The sequence below is a fragment of the Talpa occidentalis genome, unplaced genomic scaffold (genome assembly GCF_014898055.3).
Source record: "Talpa occidentalis isolate TD23 unplaced genomic scaffold, MPIMG_talOcc4v2.1 talOcc4.10, whole genome shotgun sequence".
NCBI classification, from domain to species: Eukaryota; Metazoa; Chordata; class Mammalia; order Eulipotyphla; family Talpidae; genus Talpa; species Talpa occidentalis.
In genome coordinates, this window is record NW_023600993.1 from 8530306 (window position 1) to 8550037 (window position 19732).

Here is a 19732-nt window from a genome sequence, read left to right on the forward strand (position 1 = left end):
AGAGGTCTGGGGCCAGGGCTGGAGCGTCCAAACTGCTAGCCTCATGATTGGTTCTCCAGGAGACCCACCTCCATCCTTGGGTGTGTCCCAGAGCCACCTCATTCACTCTACGTAAGACCCTTCATCACTCCCATCACAGAAACTCCCAGTGTTTGGGGAGCTGTGAGTCAGGAACTGGACAGAGACCAAATATAGATGAGAGATGTGTATTTGATCATTTGAGTGGCCACGAGTCTATTCTATACAAATCGCCTCACAGGGTGCCTCTGGATTGCCCAGAAAGCGCGTCACCTCCCTTGTTTTTGGATATGGCTCTGCTAGTTACCCAGCCAGAGGTCATGTTGGATGCTGTGATGTCTGTGCCTCATTCCTCCCCTAAATCTTCCCAGTTCCTGCCAGACCGTCTGTCCCGGGCCTTGGCTGTCTGGAGGCTGCGAGCACGGGGCTCCATGTCTGTGGCCACACACGTGCTTCCCGCGCACTCGTGGCCGCTGCCTCCTCCTGCCCCAGCCCCTCAGATGTCCAGCTGGCCCTGCAGGCTGCAAGCACCTCCTCCTGCCCCCCGCTCTTCTGAGGACAGTTCCTTTTAGGACATGTCTGCCCTCACCCTGCCCATCAGGGAGATGCCTCACATTGCCCAGCCTCCATCTAGGAGGCCCCTACCACCTACCTGGGAGGGGCAGCTTGGGGGAGGTTCTAGGATCCATGAGCCCCTTCTGTTGCCACCTGCACATCTCTCCCCTCCAAGAACCAATAATCAATTGTCCAGGCCACAAATCTTTAGGCATCGACAGAGATGCTGCCTCCCCAGCGTGGGGGTGGGTGGCCAACACAGGAATGGCCTCCCGAACCCCCCTCCCTGAAGCTCTCTCCGGCCCCTTCCTGGTGGGCACCCCAGCTCGGTGTCCTTGCACTCTGCTCCTTAGGGCCATGCCAGCTCTTGGGGGCTGCCCCAGGCTCAGGAACCTTTCTCAGAATGGGAAGGATCAGGAGAACAATGTGCTTTCGTACCTTACCCTCCTCCAAGCTCTGCGGTCTTGGGTGGGTCACGAATCCTGAGTCTCCACATCCCTATCTGCAGATTGGGGACAGCAGTGCCTGCCGTGGGATCACGACAGGGATCAACTACCAGAACTCAGCTCATACCAGGGCTCCCAAGTGGCCCAGTGGGGTGTGTCTGGTGACCCACCCCAAGCCACAGCAGCCCCTTCCCAGTAACTGAACTGCTAAAAACCTCCTGGTAGCCTCCCTCACAGCCTCCCTCTGCCTCCAGGCCCCGCCTGCCCACTCTGCCCCAGCACAGCCACACGAAGGTAGTGGCTCGTCCCCAGGCTGCTCTTGCCCAGAGGACACTGCCTCCATCTCCTTCTCATCCTCGCCTCCTCCCAGGCCTGCTGTAGTCTGTCTGGACCTGGAGCAAAGTGACAACATCCCCTTCTCTGTTTGGATAATCAGCCTCATTAATGTGGGCTCACAGCGAATTGCCAGAGAAAGCCCCACAAGGAGCTTGTGGGAGCTGGGAATTAGTTGTCCCTGCCCCGTCTAGACTCCCTTTCTGGAAATCAGAAACCCTGAGAGCAGAGTGTGGGGGAGGCACAGGCCTGGAGGCTGTTTTGCTCTGGCCTGTGCAGACTGCCAGGAGTCTGGACGGAGGCTCCAGCGTGGACACTTAACCACAGACAGGCTTTCAGATGCCGCTTCCTCCAGTGTGGGGCCTGGCCCACTCCAAAGAGAATGAATTTCCTATGTGATGTGACCACAGCGGGCCACATGTAGCCAAAGCTTACTGATCTCATGACCACACGCAGCCCCAAGACCCCCAGGCTCTGGACCTTGGCCCATCCCCAGCCTGTCAACATGCTCTACTGTGAGCAGCCAAATGGTACACACCCCCCAGGGTCAAGTCCCAGCCCCACTCTCCCCTGCATGTGGGCTCTTGGCCCAGTGACTAAGCTCTATATTCATCTGCAGGAGGGATAGTGACCTAGTTCCATGCTAGTTCCCAGCTGTGGTGGTGGGTTCAGGACACATAGTGCAGACGCCCAGCATGGCACCTGTCCAGCAGGTTTGTGGAGGAGAGTTGTTGCTGCTTAACCCCTACCTGTGCGTGCGCGCTGCTAAGACGTCATGTAGGTACGCTGGGCGAGCATTTAGGCGCCGAAGCCAGCCTGCCTAGCTCAGATTTCACTCGCCAGCTGTAGAGACAATTAAATACGTTCCACTACTCTCATGCTGTGGACGAACGCTGTTGTCCTCATCTTCATCGATCGTGGGGGCGGGGCGGGCCCTGCTTCGCCTGGGCCCCAGTGCCTCTGCCAAGAGCCGCCTCCGACTAACATTTTTCTTGAGAAAAGTCATTCGTGACTTTACAGGCCATAATTAGAGACATCCATGGCCCCAGAGGCCAGGCCGAGGGCTCCCTTCTCTCACTCACTCCCCAGTGGGCGTCAGGACACAATGTCTGGGCCCTGGGGCCTGGGTCAGGTCCTCTCTAGACTCTTACCCTCCCTCATCCCACCCCCAGGGGCTCATCCTGTGTCTTTCACCTGCAGCTGGAGGTAGGTGTCTGCAGAGAGAGGGCAGGGGCGGCAGCCTGCTCCGGCGCTGAGCTGCCTGGCCTCCTGCCTGTATCTGCCAGGACGTGTAGGTTGCCCTCTTGTTCAAAGAATAACCCGAGACAGCAAGTAGAAGGTGCTTCTCATGAGCCAAGCACTCACTTAAGGACTTTACCTGTATCGACCCTGTTGAACAGCAGTTATGTGACGTCAGGGCTCTTGACTGCCCCCACTTTACAAGGAAAGGAAACTGAGGCAGAGAAGTATTCCTGCCCTTGGCCACACAGCAGGTAAGCAGTGAAACCAGAATTCCAATTCAGACATCTGGCTCATAAGTGTGGCAAGCAGCCCGCCCAGCCCCCCGACTTGGTGGTGGGGAGGGGGCACTTCAGAATGTGTCCTTTCTTCTGTGGTTTTCATTGTCCTAGGCAGTCGGAAACTCAGGGCACTGTTTCCCCACATAAAAATAACACAGATCAGCCTCCAGTGGAGGGAGGCATGCTGGAAAACCTGGAGTGGGGAGAAACTCAGATGATCATCCAGTGACTGAGCTTGGGGCCCCTGGGCTGCAGGAGGAGGAAGCAGGGACTGCTGGAGCCAGGTGCAGCTCCATGGCCTGTGTGTACATGTGGCGCTTGGTCTCTTGGGAAGGTCCCCCCGCTGACCACTCCTGTGTTTCTTTATAGGGCAGGTCAGGGTCTGCAGGTTCCTAGGGGCAAGTGGTGTATGCACTTGTGCACACATACTCTTTCTGGGTAGTCTACAAAGTGACAGAGAATGTGGGGGTGTGGGCTGCAATAAGTTGGGGTAGCCTTATGTAGGAAGTGGGATTTGAGCAGAAACCTAAATGCGGCCTCTCAGAGGCCATGAAAAACAAATGAAGGGTGGTGGGGAGACCCAGGCTGGGGTGTACAGGTTCAGACGACGCAGAGCATCTTCTAGTCAGGAGTCCTTTGGCCACACCTTTGCTGGTATCTGACCTGCTGCAGCTTGCACACCTCCAATGACATGGAGTTCACCACCTCTTAAGCAGTCCTAAGTACTGCGAGTATTCTTTCTCGGGTCCCATGACATCTGCCATAGTTCTGTCCCCAGGAAAAATCTCTTCCCCGCCTCCACTTGTCAAACCTTTGAGAAGCTTGACAACAGGCCCCCTCTGGCTGCTTTCCTCCTGGCCAGACAGTCCCAGCTTTTGGTGGGAGGTGGCTTTAGATCTTGAGTTTTTCTCCTGGCATGTTATAATTTGGGGTTGGCAAGTAGAGTTCACCTTGTGTGCCAGCCAGGGTCAGTGTGTGGAGTGCTGTTTGGAAGATCTGGGAGGGGAGTGTGTGATCAATTAGCCAGTGGCAGTGGTAGAGCTGGTGCCTTCACGTGTTCAGGGTTACTCTCCTTCTCTGGGGCTCTGGACAGTCAGTGCTGCTCCCAGACACCATCTTCCTCTGTGACCTGGCACCTATCGTGAGCAGAGGACTGTTTGTGCTTCTGGCTTTTCATTAATCCATGTTAGTGGCTGACTTCAAGCTGCACCATGGCATCAATTTGTACTAGGGCCAACCAAAAACTCCCCAGGACCTTTTCATTCAAGCCAGGTCTCCCCCTATCCTGACATCATTTCCATTATGATAACTAATTTAAATCAATCCTTGTTGACTAGCAATTAGATTATTCCCAGGTTTTGTGGCTGTAAACACCTCAGTGGACATCCTGTATCTCCTTAGTGTCACTCCCTACAACAGGGCTTGATTGCTGCACCAGGAGCATTACTGGAAAGAGCTGGGTAGCACCCATAACTGTCACAGAATGTTCCAGAAACTAAACTGTCAGAGAATATCAGGGATTTGAAACAGGTGCCTCCCCATTCCTTGATTGGCATATGACCCAGGAGTCTGAGAAATCTTGAATTCCAGTGTGTGGCCCCTGAGGTCCTCAGCCCTGTATGGTGGATCCAGGCTGTCAGTCCCAAAAGGGCTGGGGCGAAGTTGCGCTCCAGCTAGGAAGTGTCCGTGGTGAGGGACACTTGTGGGGCAGCAAGACTTGGGGGTGGGGAGCAGAGCCCATGGTTGGAGGGAGGACTGGGCCAGGCCTGCCCCACCTCCCCAAGAGACTTGTATATCCTGGTTAAGCACGCACCTCATTTTACAGCGAAGATCTGCTTCCCTAGATCTGTGACCTGCTGTGGGAGGAGGAGATGAGTACTGCTCACAGCTCCTGCTACCCCAGGAAAAAGCTGGGGACAGAGCTGAGTACTAATCAGCACAGGGGGAGAGGGGCTTCGAGCCTTGAGTTTCAGCATGCCGCCGTCAGCAAACATCCGAGGTTCAAGCAGAGACTGGCCGGGTGTCTGCATGGATTCTGACAGCTGTTGCTGGCCAGCTTTGTGAGCCGCGAAGCAGGGTACATTCCTGAGCATGCTTTCACTGTAACATCTTCTCTTTGTGCTAACTAGTTTTTGGTTCAGATTAAGAAAAGATTCTCAGTGCCTGCCCCCATGTTGCTTCTGACCAGGGCCACCCAGAAGGGATGTTCTCTGGCTCCGGCAGGTCTTACCTTCTTGACATAATAACTTCCATCCCCCTCGGTTATGGGGGGGCAGTGCTGGCCACATCCTCCTATCAGGATGGACTGGGGGTGTGGAAGGGTTATCGCCCTCCTCAACTCAAAGGAGCTCCATTCATATGGATTCAGCAGGGCTTAGGAATGGAGTGGGGGTGACTATAGGGGAGGGAGTAAAGGGGCTGACCCAGGACCCTGTAGGTTATGGGGCAAAGATCCCAAGTTTGGTTGAGTCACAGAGGATACTGATGGGGATGAAGGAAGAAACTGTCCAGGCCCAGGCCCAGCAGGCCTGGGGAATTGCCTCACTCTTCCTGACACTTGGGGAGCAGCCAGCAAAGCCCAGGATACATTAGCCTGCCCTTCAGAGCTTACGTACTGTGCGGGAGACAGGTGACGAAGGAATACTGTGTTACAGGCGATGCTCATCATAGAGGGGGATAAAAGCAGAGTAAGGGATTAGGAATGCTAGGGGTGCTAGGGGAAGGAGGTGTGATTGTACATTAGGAATCACTAGTGTCACCCTTGCTTGGAAGGCAGCATTGAGTAGACCAGAAGGAGGTGAGTGTGTCCCTGTAAAGCTCTGGACTAGAGGGATCTAAGCAGAGGGGACAGCCCATGCAAAAGTCCTGGGAGCATAGGGTCCCCACCTTCAGGTGTTGTTACCACAGCACACCTACCACCAAAGCGCCCAGAGTCCTCCACCATATCGGCTGTGCCAGAATAGGAGCGTTTATGGGCTACCTGCCCCCAGCCCTCTCCTCTCCCAGCACAGCCACACAAGGCCCAGAGCAAGCTGCTGTTGGGGGCCAGTGATGTCAGGAGCGTCTTGAGGGGTGGTATTCCTCTGACACCTTGGAGGCATCTAGTCCAGCCTTCTGGTAGGCCTTGATTCCAGGCAGCCCACCTGATTGCCAGGTCCCCCAGGTCTCTTAACTCCCAGCTCAGGGCTCTTCCCCAAGGAAGGACCTTTGTTATATTTCAGACTCTCGGAACAGGAAGGGATGTCCTTAGTCACAGGAGACCCACTGCACATCCCCGGGGCTGGAGCCAGCTGGTGGAGCGGAAGTCCTGTCTATTCTTAAACTACTGGTTGGAAAGCCAGGCAGGGATTTGCGGCCTGTCCCTGGCTCCAGGCAGAACTGGAACCAAAGGTCGTGCTGCCTCCCGCTGCCTGGGTGTGCTGGCCTTGCCCTCCCCGCTCCTGGGCCTTCTTCCCTGTGCCCCACTCCCCCCCCAACTGAGTCTTTCTAGAGCTGCTCCCCACCCCAAGTCATTGAACAGACTCACAGTCTATACTTGGCAGCGAGGTCCTGCTGGGCCCTGTGACACGTGGGGACAGTGGCGACCAAGCTGCGCAGGGCTGGACCGGTTGGCCCCAAGGCTGCTGAATACAAGGCGTTCCCAAGGGTCTGAAGACAGACCATTGAGGAAGGACCACAGCCTGGGTGGGGCCTGTGTTCCCATCTTTCCCCAGGGCCACTTCCAGAGAGACCTCCACCCTGACCCCTGGGATCAGAGGGTCTTTAGAGGTTGAGTGATATTTTACAGGGACTGGGAAACCCTCAGGCGACTGGAGAGGCTACCAGAAGTTGTATTCTGAACTTGAAACTCATTGTATAAATTGATTCCCTCTTTCCTGCTCGCTCTGAAAAGCACGATGCAATGGAGACCAGTGTCTGAGCTTGTGAATTTGGGGTGAGTGAGTCAGCCAGTCCTTCTCTGCCCCCCCCAGGGGGGTCCTCTTCTACTTGACACTTGGAATGTTGAGAGGGGTGTGTATCGTCCTGTAGACACTGGGCAGTGAGGTAGAGTACCACCAATTTAGGCTTTCATCCCCGCTCACCCCTGCGCAGGCAAGTCTCTACTTGTACGGGCCTTGGTTTGTGCATCTGTAAAAAGGGGAGTTAATTATTCGTTTGCAGACTCATTTTAAGGTTTAGAGAAAATGTGTGTCTTACACTGTCCTTGTTTCCAAGCCTACTGGAACTAGTCCCACACATTGGACACCTTAACTGAGGTACACTCACTCCTCACGGTTCTGGGGCCGAGTCCCAGAGCCAGACATCAGCACGGTCACTTCTCCCTGGCCACCGGGCATCCATCTTCCAGTCATGTTCTCCGTGCGAGTCTGTGTCCTCATCTCTCCTGTTGTAAGCACACAGTTGGATTGAGGCTACCCTGAGGGCCCATTTTAACTTAGTCACCTCTTTAAAGGTCCTGTCTGCAAAGATAGTCACGTTCTGAAGTACTGGAGTTACAGTTTCGGTACATGCATTTTTTTGGTGAGGGGAGGGGCACAATAAAGACATCAGTAATGTGCTTAACACAGGTGGTGGACATGCGACAGAGAAGGTGACATGGCCCACAAAGCCAGCCGATCAGTGTTTACTGAGTGCCTACTGTGTGCAGGCCCACTTCTGGGCACTGGGTTCCATCCTTGAACCAGTGGGCCACGGCCTCCTCTCACAGAGCTGGCCTTGTGTGGGAGACAGGCACAAGCTGGCAGGCAGTCGCTTGTGTCCGACATTTGAAGGCAGTGCGTGCTGCAGAGGGAGTGAACCCTGTCGGAGGGCACCTAGGAGTGCAGTGCAGAGGCCTTGTCAGGGCTGTGTGTGGACTAGTAGACATTCAGCGGGCAGGGGGAAGCAGGGAGACCAGGTGTGTGGGGTCTTCTTAGCCATTGCCACCTCCTGCCTCTCGGCAGCCTATCAGATCCTGGCTCTGCAGTCACAGGAAGCCTTCCCCTTCTCTCTCCTCTGCAGCGTCGAGGGCGAGGCCCCCAGCAGCGAGACCGGCACGTCCCTGGACAGCCCCTCTGCCTACCACCAGGGCCCCTTAGTGCCCGGTTCCAGCCTGAGCCCGGACCACTACGAGCACCCGTCAATAGGAGCCTATGGGCTGTACTCGGGGCCACCAGGGCAGCAGCAGCGCACGAGGAGGCCCAAGCTGCAGCACTCGACCTCCATCCTGCGCAAGCAGGCCGAGGAGGAGGCCATCAAGCGCTCGCGGTCACTCTCTGAGAGTTATGAGCTCTCCTCGGACCTGCAGGACAAGCAGGTAGGCGGGGTGGGCCATGCGGGGACAGGAGCAGGGCTGCCCTGCCCACCGCGTGTCCTCTGGGGAATGACAAGTGGCCCTTTGCCTGGGCAGCCAAGGTGATGCAGGTGGCTGGGGCTGAGGTCTCTGGCAGACAGAAGTATGATCCGGCGCATGTTTGCTAAGAACATGGCCTTCGCCTCTGCCTGAACACATCTCTTTCTCCCCAGACTCACGAGGGATTGAGAGCAGTGGGACCTCGGTCAGATCTTCCCTCTGCCCGGTTCTGCAGCCCTCCCCACTGGGATCAGGGTCCGTGCCTGGGAGCTAAGCATCAAGACCCAACACCACCAGGATACCTAGGTTTTGTGTGGCCACTCAGCTCCTGAGGCCCCAGGAGAGGCCGGGACCTTAGGCAGTCTGCAGGAGGAGCCCCAGGGAGAAAGGAGGAAGGTCACTTTACACCAGAAATAGCACAGGCTCTGAAAAGAACAACAAGCCCATCCACAGCCAGCGAGGCGAGGTTGCTTATTATAACCTCTTCAGTTTACAACTCTGTCTTCTCGTGGGAATCACCTCGCTGAAGGCCATACTTCCTCCCCAGGGTCCTCAGCCCAGCGCCACAGTGGGGTCCACACCTGCGTGTCTAGAGCGAGCCAGAGGCACAACCAGCTGCTCACACTTCCAGTGCCTGGGACCACAGGCACATGGGAGCCCTTTAATAAGAGTTCTCATGTGCAACTCAGGTGGAAAGTGCCAGGCCCCAGAGAACCCTCAACTGGGAAGCAGCTGTGCAAGTTTGCAGGGCCTGACTTGTCTGTCTATTTGCCCTGGCTCCGAGATGCTGGGCAGTCTCCTCCATAGTTCCCGGAGACCCCAGAACCCTTTCCAGCTGTCCCTAGGGCTGCAGATGGTGCCTTAGCCTACCACCTGCCCGTGTCCACCCAAAGTCCTGGCCGCTCTGTTTGCTCCCCAGTTTTCCTATGTGTCTAATGCAACAGAGGCCTAGATCTAGTGTGACCGCATTTTCTCTGGGAAGTTCTACTCACCTGGGGGAGGGGTCTGCCGCCGAACACAGAGTTCTCTGATAGCCCACTCCCCACCCTGCTCTTGGTGCTGCCCTGCCACTCTGGACAGCTCTGCCTGCCTCGGTTGATGTCTCATCTGTGAGTCGGGACTGACAGGGCAACCAGCAAATAGCAAATGGCCCTTGTCAGGCTGTGGGAGCAAATACTCCTGTGGCCCTCAGCCCTGCAGCCAGCTCCCAGCAGGGGAGGATAGCCTGTAGTCCACATGTCAGTTATACCCAGATCCAAGGCGGATCAGAAACCACTCAGAGTAAAAGACATCAGCAGGACCATTTATATAGAAATGGGAAAGTTTAAGATTTCGAGATAATCCTATGCTTCATACATCCCTAATGCAGCTATAGCAGTTCATTTTTATCCATGCTTAGTCACTGGCTGCCCACCATGCCGGGAGCTGGAAGTCAACTGTGGCAAGTGAGGCCCAGTCGTTAAGCTGGCACAGTGGACCAGGAACCACGGGCAAGTTAGCAATAAAAGTAATCCCAGAAAGTGATGCAAACTATAGCGATTATAATACAGGCCAAAGAAATCAAGTGACAGTGGGAGGTGACCGCATTGGACAGGACCGTGGAAGGACCTCTCTAAGAAATCAGAACTGGTGTTTGAGGACAGCCCTTCTGGGGAGAGGTAACAGCAAGTGCAGAGGTGCTAAACAGGCTTGGCAGAAAGCATGGTGGGGAAGAGCTAGAAAGAGGCAAGGGGGAGGAGATAATGTTGAGGGCTCCTGAGCTTCCTGGCAATGAAGGCAAAATGGAACTAGAACAAACTCCATGGGCATGGCCAGATGAAAGCAGGGTGTCCAGTTCCATGGGGGCATAAAGTCTTGGTAATGGCAAGGCCATTTTGGTGAAAGGAGCCCAGTGGGAAGTTGAACGGCATCCCTCTGCACCTTCTGGGGATTCTGGGCCCGAGCTGTGGTCCTGGGAGCCTGCACCACACTACCCCCACCTCCAAGGCTCACAAGAAGGGCCCAGGACCAGAGGCCTTGCAGGGCAGATAGAGAAGAGGGAAGACAGGGCTTCTGGAGCTCAGCCTTGGGCCCTTTATCTGCCCCATGGGTTTTCAGAGCTCTGTTCACAACCCAGAAAGTAAACTCTGCTTACAGATGTGGAAATGAAGTCATGGTTTTGGATGGGGTTCAGTAACCTCAGGGCGAGAGCAAAACAGACCCGCCCCGGCTGACTCTGGGCCCTGGCCGGGCTTTGAAAAGCCGTTTTGATCCACATACACACCCCTACTCTGCTCTGCCCGCCTGCCCTCCCTTTCCTGGGGGCCCCAGAGTCCTGGCGCCTTCAGTGTTTGGGGGGAAGCAGCGTCCCTGAGATGGTCAACCTCTCAGAGCCAGCCACACTCTGACTTTCCAAAGAGGTGAACGGAAACATGAGGTCACTCACCCAAAAAAGTGAGGGGACTTTGTATTGAGCCTCTGAACCCCACCTTCCCAGCCCATAGCTACTGAGTGCCCAGCCCCTGACTCAGCCACAGCTTGATGTCTGTTGGCTTTGTCACTGACAGTTATATGTGTCTGAGTATCCTCCTTGACAGATCTCAGTTCTTGAAGGCAGGTACCAGGTTTCTTTACTGCCAGTTTTGGTGCAGTGCCCAGCCTGGTGGGCAAGGTGGGACAAGACAAGCAGAGTGCAGAGCTTGGCCTCCCCGGTGTGAGACATCCTCACTCTCCGGTCCCAAGGGCCTGAGACCTCTCTTGGTCCCACAGCGGGGCCACTCAGCATAGCATCCCAAGGACCTGGCATGGCCGAGAAGGCAGTTCCTTATCTTGGATTTTCTTTTATTCCCGTAGAGCAGGCTCCAGCTGCAGAGATCCTGTTTGCTTTTCACTCAGAAGCAGGGAGTGGCCCTCAGGCTGTCCTTGATCAGAGGGCCAGTGTGGCCCTTAGGACTTTGAGACACCCACGTGTCACCCCAGGGAGACAGTGTATCCAAGGTGTCTGAGGGTGAGCACCCGCTTGGAGCCTGGCAGCCTCCCGGTCTCTTGTCTGGGCCTCAGTTTTTCCTATTGGTACAGTGAGGGGATTTGGTCACTGCCGCAAACTAAACGCCTTGCAGGGATGCAGTTTGAGGGCCTGCTAGCCCCAGGGGGCCCCGTGCCTGGCTTGTGCTGAGTCCTGCAGCTGTCTCACCGCATGCCTGCTGTGGTCCTGCAAGGTAGGTTGAAGCAATGCCCTTCCACAGGCGAGGAGCCTGAGGAGCTGCACCATCCCAGCCTCCCTCAGAGTGACACGGCTGATGAGGACGGGCCGGACTTGGAACCGGAAGCCTGCTTCTCAGTACAGCCATCCTCTCAGGCCTCCCTGAAACCCAGCCCCCCATCCCCAGGCTGCCAGGAGCACCCCATCAGTGCCATTTCAAGGAAATGAGACTGGAACTCTGTGGCCTTTCCTCAGGAGACCTTGCTGAGACCTTTGGCCATCCCTGGACCTTTACCTCCCCAGGATCTCCATATCTGGAGGGGCTGCCTTCACCTCCTCCGTCATCTCCAAAGTGTGTCTGTTAAACAGCCAGCTGCAAGGTGAACCAGGACCAAAGACTGCAGTGGCCCCAGGAGTTTGGGAAAGCACTCCTTTTAAGGTTCTGAGAAGTAGGGAATATGCCTGCTCTTTGGCGAGGTGTTTCTCCCTCTCCTCTGACCCTGGAGCCCTTGTTCTGCACAGCCCCCAGCGTGCCTCAGCGGGCACTCTGGGATAGGCACAACCTTCCCAGGTCACACCACCAGAGGCTGGGACTTGGATATTGTGCCGACACGGGGCCCTGGTCACTCTCTTTTCCTTCTCTCCCCGCCCCTCAGGTGGAGATGCTAGAACGGAAGTATGGGGGACGCCTCGTGACCCGCCATGCAGCCCGCACCATCCAGACGGCCTTCCGCCAGTACCAGATGAACAAGAACTTCGAGCGCCTGCGCAGCTCCATGTCAGAGAACCGCATGTCGCGCCGCATTGTGCTGTCCAACATGAGGATGCAGTTCTCCTTCGAGGGGCCCGAGAAGGTACACAGCTCCTACTTCGAGGGGAAGCAGGTCTCCGTGACCGAGGATGACGCCCAGCTGGGAGCCCTGGTGCCCTCTGAGTGCAGTGACCTTGGTGAGCCACCTGTTCTCAAGTCCCCGGCACCGCCCAGCGACTTCGCAGACGCCATCACGGAGCTGGAGGACGCCTTCTCCCGGCAGGTGAAGTCACTGGCTGAGTCCATCGACGATGCCCTCAACTGCCGCAGCCTGCACGCCGAGGAGGCGCCGGCCCCCGACACGGGGCGGGCCCGTGACGCTGAGCCCCAGCCGGCCCTGCACGGCGTGGACCACCGCCAGCTGGACGAGATGACAGCCTCGTACAGCGACGTCACCCTTTACATTGACGAGGAGGAGCTGTCACCGCCCCTGCCCCTCTCACAGGCCGGGCCCCGGCCGGGCAGCACCGAGTCAGACCTACGGCTGCGGTCTGGGGGTGCAGCCCAGGACTACTGGACCCTGGCCCACAAGGATGACAAGGGGGATACAGACACGAGCTGCCGGAGCACGCCCTCGCTCGAGCGGCAAGAGCAGCGGCTACGGGTGGAGCACCTCCCGCTGCTCACCATCGAGCCGCCCAGCGACAGCTCCGTGGACCTCAGTGACCGCTCAGACCGAGGCTCGCTCAAGAGGCAGAGTGCCTACGAGCGCAGCCTCGGCGGGCAGCAGGGCAGCCCCAAGCACGGCCCCCATGGCGGCCCCCCCAAGGGCCTGCCCCGGGAGGAGCCGGATTTACGGCCCCGGCCCCCCAGGCCCCTGGACAGCCACCTGGCCATCAACGGCTCCGCCAACAGGCAGAGCAAGTCCGAGTCCGACTACTCGGACGGAGACAACGACAGCATCAACAGCACCTCCAACTCCAACGACACCATCAACTGCAGCTCCGAGTCATCGTCCCGCGACAGCCTGCGGGAACAGACGCTCAGCAAGCAGACCTACCACAAGGAGACCCGCAACAGCTGGGACTCGCCCGCCTTCAGCAACGATGTCATCCGCAAAAGGCACTACCGCATCGGCCTCAACCTCTTCAACAAGTGAGTGCCCGCTGCCCTGTGGGAGAGTGGAGGCGGGCCTAGCGCTGGGCCCCAGGGCCTTTGCATGGGCTGGGAGTTAAAGCAGGCATGAGGGCAGGACACTGAGAGACGGGGTCTCCAGTGTTCCGTGCCGTGACTGGGGGGAGGAGAGGCTGGGTCCTGAGAGCAGCAGGTCCAGCACCCAGCCTCCAGACCTGGCCCCCTCCAAGGACCCCGGGTGAGGGAACAGACACTCAGGCTGAGCAGGAGCAAAATGAGGGACTTCTCTGTGGTAAAGCACCATGAGAGAGGGGTGTCATTTCCCTGGACGTGGGGTCGCGTCAGCACCTAGAACAGTGGTGGGCATACAGTCGATGCTTAGGAAAGGCATCAGACGAAGGCCGGCATGACTATGGGGAGGGTTATCTCCTTGGGGTGTGGAGGGGCAGGAAGGTCTCTAGGGCAGGCATCACTGGTCCTTTTCCAAGGGAGATCTCCCTGGGCCGCTGCCCGCCATCCTTGGAGGCACGTGGGGAATGGAAGGACGCAGATAAACTGCTGCCGGCCGGTCTCAGCAGGGTCCATTGGGAGACGTGTGACTTGGCCCTGCACAGCCCCACCCTGACCGTCGGAGGCCCTGTTGGCTTCTCCCTCTGTAGACACCAACCATTGAGTGGCTGCTCCCTCCTGTCTGTTCTGGAAAGGTGCTGTGGGGGCAGTCCTGCGAGCACATCTGAGGAGGGAGATGGGTATTTAAAGCAGACTATTCTTAGCACCACCAAAAATAGCAAGCGGGAGGGGAGGAGGGCCGAGTACTCCCTTGGAGGGCATCCTGCCTGGCTGTGGTTATTAAACTTCGGATCTCACATAATTTCCATCCGGGGGCTTCCAGAATTAGGGGTCACCAGATGCCAGACCTAGTGCTGACTCCTCCGAAGGGTGGGGACATGGAATGGACATGACCAGCCTGCCTGGTGGTTCCTGGCACTAACCTCTCACTCCCCTGCTTCCTGTTTTCCCAGATTTGGGGCATCCTGGGGGCACTTTGAGCCATCACTGTACAAATGGAAGCGCTAGCTGTGGGATCCAGAGGCCTGCCCCCAGGGTGGGTACAGGGAACGGGGCTCCTGTCTGGGGCAGCAGGGGCTGTGGTTCTCTGTGAAGAGAACTAACCTCCTATCTGCTGGGGCTGCCCTCTTCTGGGTCTTACATGCGTGCACATGCTACTTGCACCGTGGAATGTGAGAGCCTCCACTGAGGATAACACCCCTTCGCTTGTCGCCTCGGAGCCGCTCCCCAGGTCTCTGTGTCCATCCAGTGCTCTGGAGCCTGGCCGGCCCGCTCCTAGCCCTGCCCATGCCCCTGGGCAGTGTGGCCTCCTGCAGTAGCGTCCTCATCTGTATGATGGGGCTGAAGCCCAGCCCCTGCCCACAGGTGTGAGAAGGAAAGGGGCAGGTGTGGACAGTGCTGGGGCAGTTAACCCTGCGAGTGTCAGCCTGTGTCGCTGTGGCCTGGCTGAGTGACCTGGGGCCAAGTGATAGATCACCTTAGTGTGGTGGGAGGTCTGCTGGTAGAGCACTTCCCTTCAGTGCTTCGCCCCTGGGTTCCTGCTGCGGAGTGGCCCCTGGTGTGGCTGTCCACACCATGCAGGGGCCTCTGCTTCCTCAAGGTGCCTGAGGAGGCTCTGAGGAGATGACCAGAGGGGGACCGATGGAACTGCTAGGCTTGTTTTGAACTGAAACAGGAACCACCAAATTACTTCTCAGTGCGGGGCCTCTACTCATTTCCTCCTTCACAGCTGGATCTGAGAGTTCCGGTTCCCCCCACATGCCTGTCAACACAGGTTTGTTCCTCACCCCCAGCCCAAGGGGTGGTAGAAATAGTGTCTCTCTGTGGTTTTAACTCGCATTTCCCTGTTGCTTCTGAGAGGGAGCACTTCTGGGTAGTCTTGGGCTATTTGAATTTCCTCTTCAGTTAAATGCCTGCTCTGTTCTCTGCCCATTTTTCTATCAAGTTGTCGTTACGATTTACTATTTGCTCTTTATATATTGTGGATACTAGCCCTTTGTAATTACAAATATTTTTTTTCTGTTAGCTGTCTTTTTTTGACTTGTTCTTTTGAGATATAATTTACATATTATAAACTCACCCTTTCAAAGTATATAATGGGTAGGGTTTAGCTATTTTTTTTTAAAACAATTTTTAAAGATTTATTTATTTATTTATATAAGCACTGGGTACAGTCAGAAGTGTGGGAGGGTGAGAGAAATCACCAGAGCCAGAACTGGGAGCAGAACAGGCAGAAGGACCAAAGTACACTGCTGAGGGGAGCAGCGGGCACGGCAGGAGAGGTCTGCGCGCCATGTGGGACCCTCGCCGGCAGCCGGGCATCAAACCGGCGCTGCAGAGGCTGTGGGCAGCTTCGCAGCCCAGCGCTCAACCGCTGCGCCACCAGGGGAGGCCCTAGCTATGTTTTTTAACTCTATGCTTCTGTCATCCAACAGAAGCTTTTAATTTTAATTAGTCAAATCATCCATGTTTTTCTGTTTTTTTTACTACTTTGGATTTTCATGTCAGACTGAAAGAGCTCTGCCGTATTCCCTTCAGGGCTGGAACTTGTTTTTGGAGGCTGGTACCAGGCGAGGGCTCTGCCTCTGGTATTCTAGATAAGTCTGTCAGCCTCTGGCAGTCTGTTGTCTGTCCTCTCTCCATCGGCTTGAAATTCCCTCTGACTCCATCATGACCGTGGCTCTGTGCTTGGGTTATCTCGCCCACTCAGCAGCCAGCGTGGTGCTGCACGCCTCCCCCAAGGCCCTGTGCAGCCCCACATGCTGTGATGGCTACTGATCAGTTTCATAGCACTAAGACTTAACCTCTTGCGCCACCAGGGAGACCCTCTTTTGTTATTCTTAGAACTGTGTTGGCTCTTTCTGTTGTTTCTCTGAAGTGGCATTCTTAGCCCTCCTGGTAGCTGTGCATCCCCAGGAGGATTAGCATCTGCACGAGCTCCCCTTGGGGCTGCCTTCCACTCAGAGTTGACAACCTTGAAGGGCAAGATGGGACTGTTAACTGCAGCCATCCAGCCCCTCAGGTACGCTGGCCACAGCACAAGGGCTGCAGCCACAGTGGTCAGTGCTTCCTTACCCAGTGGTGCAGATCTAGAACAGCTGGGTCACTGCAGCTTCAGGATTGGTGTAGAGTTCCAAGAGGGACAGATAGCAGCGAGTCTGGCTCTGTGCATGAAGTGGGAAGGGAGGGTAGCCACATACAGTGGCGGGAGCCTTGGGACTCCATGTAAAACAAGCCCCCGACCAACAAGGGGCTCCAGAGTGGGGACCCCATGTACACAGCACTGGCCTTGCTCCCGGCCTGGGAGCTTTTCTAAAACAATGCTAAGTGAGGAGTAGAGCCTTTCTTAGCAAACCCAGAGCTCTTTGGTTTAGACAGTTTCCCCTGGAGTCTCACGTGGCCCAGGGAGCTGAAGTCTGTCTCTAAGCCGATAGAGCCCCAGGCCCCTAGAAAGGAAGCTGAGCCAGGCAGAGCTGGGTGGGAGCTGGACAGCCAAGGCCTGCCAGGGCTGGGCCGCAGTGGGTGGTGGACCCAAGTAGGCTCAGGAACTGCCCCGGTGAACAGAGCCCACAGAGCACTCAGCAAGTCGGCCATCCCCAGCTATAGCCCACAACCTCAGGATTGCCCTCTCGTGCCCCGAGAGCTCAGTGCCCACCACTGACTGCCCAGAGTCCCAGGATGGGGCACGCATGTGAGGGAAGCCACTGGCAAGGCCCATCTGTGCCTCCCTGTCCTGATTGCGTCTACATCAGCAACTGGGGTCATGAAAAGCGGCCCAGCAAGCCTGGGGATCGCTCAGGCTGGTTGTGGTGGGGTGGGGTGGGTGGGGCCGCAGCTTGCTCCCTTCTGACCTCCACACTCCACGCCTTTCAGGGAGAAGACAGCAGACCCAGTGCAGAAGCAGGTCAGGCGTCAAGAATGTCACCCTCCGCACATTGCACTGCATTCTTGAGGGTGGAAGTCGGAAATCTAGAGAAGGGAGGAGTTGGGGTATCCTCAGAGGAACTGGGGGCCTGGACATTGTTGATCTTCAGCAGCAGTGATGGGGTAGGAAAGGTAGAGGGAAATTTTCAGGATTTCTTGAGCAAAGGAGTGAGTTAAAAGACCCACGCTCTTTCTTGCTGAGCATCTTAGAACATTCAACCCTGCTGTGCCCTGTGGTTACTGCCAATAAGGCCCTGGTTGGCTGTCCCCTCCAATGAGGACCTTCCTCCTGGCTCCAGGTTCAGTGCCACCTTCCCTAGGAGGCCTTTCCAGACTGTTCCTCTCACCCCTGCCTACTAAAGTCCATGCCTTCTCCAGGTCACCGTGGCATCACCCTGGTTAGCTCTGCTGACACTGGCCTTCCCCACAATATGTTTTGAAGGCTTGGAGGCATTTTCTCTCACTTAACCTTCACAGCAACGCCACTCTGTGCACTGTTGTTGCTCCCATTACACAAATGAGGAAGCCAAGGCGCGGAGAGGTCACGTAACTTACCTTAGGTCACCCAGCTGGTAAGTGGAGCTGGAATTTGAGCTCAGGCTTCTGTGCTGTATCTCAGTATCCTGGGAATTGACCTCCCTTCCTCCTTTATCAGGCTCCACCCACACTGCATGTCTTTCATGGCGGGGACTTTGGCTCAGAACGGAAGCTCGATAAATGATTGTGGAACGCAGTGAATCAAGGGCCGAGGAGCCTGGAACTTGTCTTGTGGGGGTTAGGGGCCCTGCAAAGCTTCAGGGAGATGGTGCGTGTTCAGGGTAATGCGGCTGCAGACTGAAAGCTTTCAAAACAGTGTCCTGGTGACATGGAAAGCAGCGCTGCTCCAAATCACAGGTGCCCCCAAGCCTGACACAGATGTCCTGCTTGTTGGGTGTGCTCTGTGTGGTCGGGTCCTGCTGGATTTAGGGGTATCCAGCAGTCAGAGGAGCCCTGGTCCCTTCTGTCTTCAGTCCTTGGAGCCTGAAGGCCCAGGCAGAAGTGTTCGAGGCCTACAGTCCCCGTGTAGGAAACCTCCGGAGGGCCAGCGCCCTACCTCTGTGTCTGAGCCTGGAACATGAAGCCCTGTGGCCCACTTTGCCCAGACTAGCCCTTCTCTGACAGCCTGGGTGGCTCTGTCATGTGACACTGCCATGTCCTGCTAGGCTGGCCAGGGACTGTGCACCTCTAGTCTCAGCAACAAGGTGGGCAGAGACATCCACGTGGGCTTCCTGATTCTCTGTGGCATGAGAAGGTGCTGGAAAGGCACCCACAGGGAGCACCATGCTCCCTTCGTACCCATTGTTTAACCAGCACACATCGTGTGGCCCCATTGCTGCAGCAAGGGGAGCAGGTAGGGTGGTGGCCACTCACCACTCTGCGCTGCTGTCCCCAGTAGATCTATGGTGATGCTCAGCAGGGCATGCAGGTACAGGTCCCCTCAGCAGTCAGCGCAGAGCTCTGTGTGGGAGCGGGTCAGGGGAGGACACTGGCAATGCCCGATTGGGCAGGGTCTACCAGCAGATATCCAGTGCACTAGCTGTTTAGTCTCAGGGAGGTCACTCCCCAGTGTAAAGAAAGCCATTCTGTCTCCTTCACCAGTCACATCTGTCCCAACCCCAGGGCCCTGCCTGCCTGGTGTGCACCCTACCCACCCACCCACCTGATACCCACCACTACACTTTCCTCTCAATTGCCCAGTGAACTCCTGGTCACTGGTCAAGGCCCAGTGGGTCCAGGTTCTTCCATCCTGTGGTTTTGCCGTGAAAGCTACAACATGGAATCTATCCCTCCAGCTCTGGGTTTAGGATCCAGGCTGAGGAGGAAAATGTAAAGGATCCGTAAGATTCGCATCCAATCTGTTATCTCTATCCCGTAACTATGTCCTAAACTGGCCACACCTCCTCACCTCCTGCACTCCTTCCTGAACGCTTGCAGGAGTCTCCTGGCTGCGTTCCCAGCTCAGGCCTGGCCTTGACTCTACAGGGCAGCCAGAGGAAGCTTCTTACCCAAGGACCTCTGGCCCCGGCCCTGCCCTGCCAGGACATACCAGGGCTCCTCACCCACTTGGAGCAGCACGCCCTGGGTGATCGGCCTGTCACCCTGCTTCCTTTTCAGCCCCCCAGGAGTCCCCCTGCCACCCCAGAGTGGATCGGCCTCATGGGTCCTCCATCCTGCACACCTGCTCCTAGCCCATGACCCTTGCATGCAGAGCCGCGTGCGGAGAGGCGCAGGGTGTTGACTCGGTGGGGAGTCCACATTTCCCACAACCTCTCCTTCCCACAGCATGTTCCACCCTCACCCACCATGCTCTGCGTTCCTCCAGGATGGATGCATCCATATCCTGGAAGCCTGTGATACTGCATGGCATTGTGGAAACCCAGGAAGGAGCAGAGAAGGGAAAGCGGCCACCCAGAAAAGCAGGAGGGACTG

General features: G+C 56.6%; 1 protein-coding gene across 11 annotated transcripts in view; it reads left to right on the top strand.

Moving 5' to 3' along the window:
• The window catches only part of IQSEC1 (IQ motif and Sec7 domain ArfGEF 1), a 197209-nt gene that overhangs the window by 150019 nt on the left and 27458 nt on the right, over positions 1-19732 (top strand). For 9 of the 11 annotated variants that reach the window (XM_037523813.2, XM_054700601.1, XM_054700682.1 and 6 more), the window contains 2 exons: positions 7874-8168; positions 12042-13291. In XM_037523813.2, the coding sequence (XP_037379710.1) occupies positions 12048-13291 (1244 nt within the window). In that variant the 5' untranslated portion in view covers positions 7874-8168; positions 12042-12047. Of the gene's footprint in view, positions 1-4461; positions 4562-4931; positions 4950-7873; positions 8169-12041; positions 13292-19732 lie in introns of those variants that run through there. The other 2 variants (XM_054700736.1, XM_037523838.2) reach the window with 2 other exon arrangements.